This window comes from Arachis duranensis, unplaced genomic scaffold (assembly GCF_000817695.3).
Source record: "Arachis duranensis cultivar V14167 unplaced genomic scaffold, aradu.V14167.gnm2.J7QH unplaced_Scaffold_232525, whole genome shotgun sequence".
NCBI classification, from domain to species: domain Eukaryota; kingdom Viridiplantae; phylum Streptophyta; class Magnoliopsida; order Fabales; family Fabaceae; genus Arachis; species Arachis duranensis.
In genome coordinates this window covers 345,515-348,607 of record NW_026264851.1, presented here as the reverse complement: position 1 = coordinate 348,607, position 3,093 = coordinate 345,515, and the positions used below count along the sequence as shown (strand labels likewise).

Genomic DNA, 3,093 nt, shown 5'->3' with positions numbered 1-3,093 from the left:
TCATATTATCCATAACTCTAATACTATGTTATGATAGTATGATACTACTCATCCTAAAAATTTAAGTCGATAGAAAAAGATAATAATAATATCATATTTATAATATTAAATCAGGCATTCCTAAACCTCCATCATACTTCTCCATGATATTAAACTCGCCGTGAGAAAAGAATGAAAGAAGGCATTAATGGAAGCAGCCAAGAAAGGCGTGAGAAGCATCCAATAAATCACAACACAATGCATGAGCCTCCGTTACAAGTTGTCGGTACCAGCCATGAAAGCATTAAGGTCCTCGTAGACATCAGACATATATTAGTACTTTTATTTGTTCATAATATTGCAAGTCAAAACCTTACCCCTCTGCAATTATCCAATTTGCATCTATCATCATCAACACCGACGTTAGCTCCTTAAATAAATAAGTACCTTACCACTAATCTACACTCTAATTTAATTTTATTTATTTATTATTAATTACTGCTTCCGAAACCCTTAATTTATTATTATGAATTAAATCGCCCCTCTGAATTTCCGTGTATTGACTTTATCGTTTGCACCAACTTTGTATAAAGATAATGTGCCTCTAATACACTACAGCTACATCGTCAATCTCCATGGATAATGAAATTGAGGTTCCTGCACATTTTCTCTGCCCAATATCCCTTCAACTCATGAGAGACCCTGTAATCGTTTGCAGCGGTATCACTTACGACAGAGAGAACATAGAGAAATGGTTATTCTCATGCAAAAACAAAGCATGCCCGGTTACCAAACAGTCCCTAATACAACACACAGATCTTGATCTTATTCTTACTCCAAACCACACCCTACGAAGGCTCATCCAATCATGGTGCACCGTAAACGCCTCTCTCGGAATCGAGCGTATCCCTACTCCAAAACCGTCCATGGACGCATCGTCTCACATCGCCAAACTCATCTCCGAAGCGAAGCGATTCCCGGAGGCTAAGGAGAACTGCCTCGCAACACTCAGATCCATGGCGTTCTTTGAAAGGAACAAGAGCTGTTTCCAGTCTTCAGGTGCAATAGAGTTCTTAGCTACAATCATGATGAACAACAACAATCGCGCAGAAGAAGAAGAACGAGTAGATCCAACTGAAACAGCGATTGAGATCTTGTTTCATCTTGATCTCTCGGAAAATCAGATCAAGAAGCTAATCAACAACGAGTGCCTTCAGTTTCTTGAATCGTTGCTGCAAGCGTTGAAGCGTGGGAGCTGCCAATCAAGAGCGTACGCAACACTTCTTTTGAAATCGGCATTTGCGGTTTCAAATCCGATCCAGTTAATCAGCGCGAAAACCGAAATGCTGTTTGAAATCACGAGAGTGATACGCGATCGTATATCGCAGCAGGCTCATAAGGCGGCATTGAAGCTGGTGGTTGAGCTCTGTCCATGGGGAAGAAACAGAATCAAAGCGGTGGAAGCCGGCGCGGTGTCCGTGCTCGTGGAAGTGCTTCTTGATTCGACGGAAAGAAGAACGTGTGAGCTGGCGTTAATGGCGTTGGATCAGCTTTGCGGTTGCGCGGAAGGGCGCGCGGAGTTGGTGAAGCACGGCGCGGGAATCGCCGTGGTTTCGAAGAAAATATTGAGAGTTTCACGCGCCGCGAGTGACAGAGGAGTTAGGATATTAGCGTCGGTTTGTAGGTTCTGTGGAAGCGGGAGAGTGGTTCAAGAGATGATGCAGGTTGGAGCCGTTAACAAGCTGTGTTTGGTGCTTCAAGTTGATAGCGCTTTGAAGACCAAAGAGAGGGCTAAAGAGATTCTCAAGTTGCATTCTCTGGTTTGGAAGAATTCAACATGTATTCCTCTACCTTTGTTATCATCGTATCCATGACCATCTAACTAATCTCTTTTTTAGTTCATAACTTCCATTTTTCTTCACTATAGGACTCATGAAACTATTCTATCTTGTTATATCAAGGGAAAAAAGATTTATAATTATCAATTTTTTGCACAACATTGTTCTCATACAAATTAACGACTTCGTGATTTTTCATGTTCCTACATATATACACTGATAGTGATAGATTTTGCCTCTTTATTTTTTTTCAAGTATATATGTAGCTTCTCTAATAGAGATTTAAAAAAATGGAGAGAAAATGCACCTGAAGAGGCGTTGAATATGTATACTTACTCTGCATTTGAAATGTATATATGAAATTTTTTTTTGGTTATATTTGTTTATACTATTTTAATGGATAAACTTAAGAAATTATGATTTCTTGTTTCCATTAATTTTTTATATAAATGTAAAATTATAGATAGAAAAAGTATTTTCTTACAGAATAAGGGCAGATAAATTATATTAAATTATTATCTCTTCTTTTCTATAACCTTTTTATCCAAAAACATGAGGAAATGAATCCATCTTTATTATTTTCCCTTCCATTTTCTGTTCACATATCTATGTAAAATAACAATATACTATTATACTCAACTTCTTTCCTCCCTACCTTTTTATACACTTTCCTTTCCTCCCTAATTTATTTTTCTTCGTATAAATAATTAAATATCGCTTATTTCGTTTTTTTTTTTTTTAGACTTTGTTATATAAATGGGTTTTACCAAAGTATTGACAATCATCTATTGTAGGACAATGCTAATACCCCTTATTATTGATCTAAAAGTTGAATGTTGAATAAAGCCCAGATTATGGTTGCGATGGGGGGTTTTGGTGGGTTCTATAGGCCCATCTAATCCGAATTATTCCCTAATAGTTGGTGAAATTAGAATCAAACTAATTGAATTGTTATTAGTTTGATTTGATTCAAATTTACATTTTTTTTGTGTATGTATTCGAAGCAAACCAAATCGATTATGAACGAATTGGTTCGGTTTGGATAATTGGATATTCGATAAAATAGAAATTGATAAAAGAAACAAAATTTTTATCTTAAAAATTCTGTAAGTATAATAAACATGTAAAATCAATAGAAATAATCCAAACATGTTAAACACCAAATATATTAAAAAACACATTAAAATACAAACATATTAAACACCAAACACATTAAAAACTAAATACAAAAGTGTAATAGAGAGAAATTCAAAATCATTAAAAGACATATATATTT

At 35.8% G+C, this 3,093-nt stretch overlaps 1 protein-coding gene across 1 annotated transcript; it reads left to right on the top strand.

The window, feature by feature from the left end:
- The first annotated feature begins 591 nt into the window (after positions 1–591).
- Positions 592–1,976, top strand: LOC127744135 (E3 ubiquitin-protein ligase PUB23-like). The gene has a single exon (XM_052256412.1). It carries the CDS (start codon positions 615–617, stop codon positions 1,851–1,853), a length of 1,239 nt encoding a protein of 412 aa, XP_052112372.1. The 5' UTR covers positions 592–614; the 3' UTR covers positions 1,854–1,976.
- Positions 1,977–3,093: the final 1,117 nt, after the last annotated feature.

What these genes read in the sequence shown, in the direction of transcription:
- LOC127744135 (XM_052256412.1), top strand. Translation starts at nt 615, where the DNA reads ATGGATAATGAAATTGAGGTTCCTGCACATTTTCTCTGCCCAATATCC.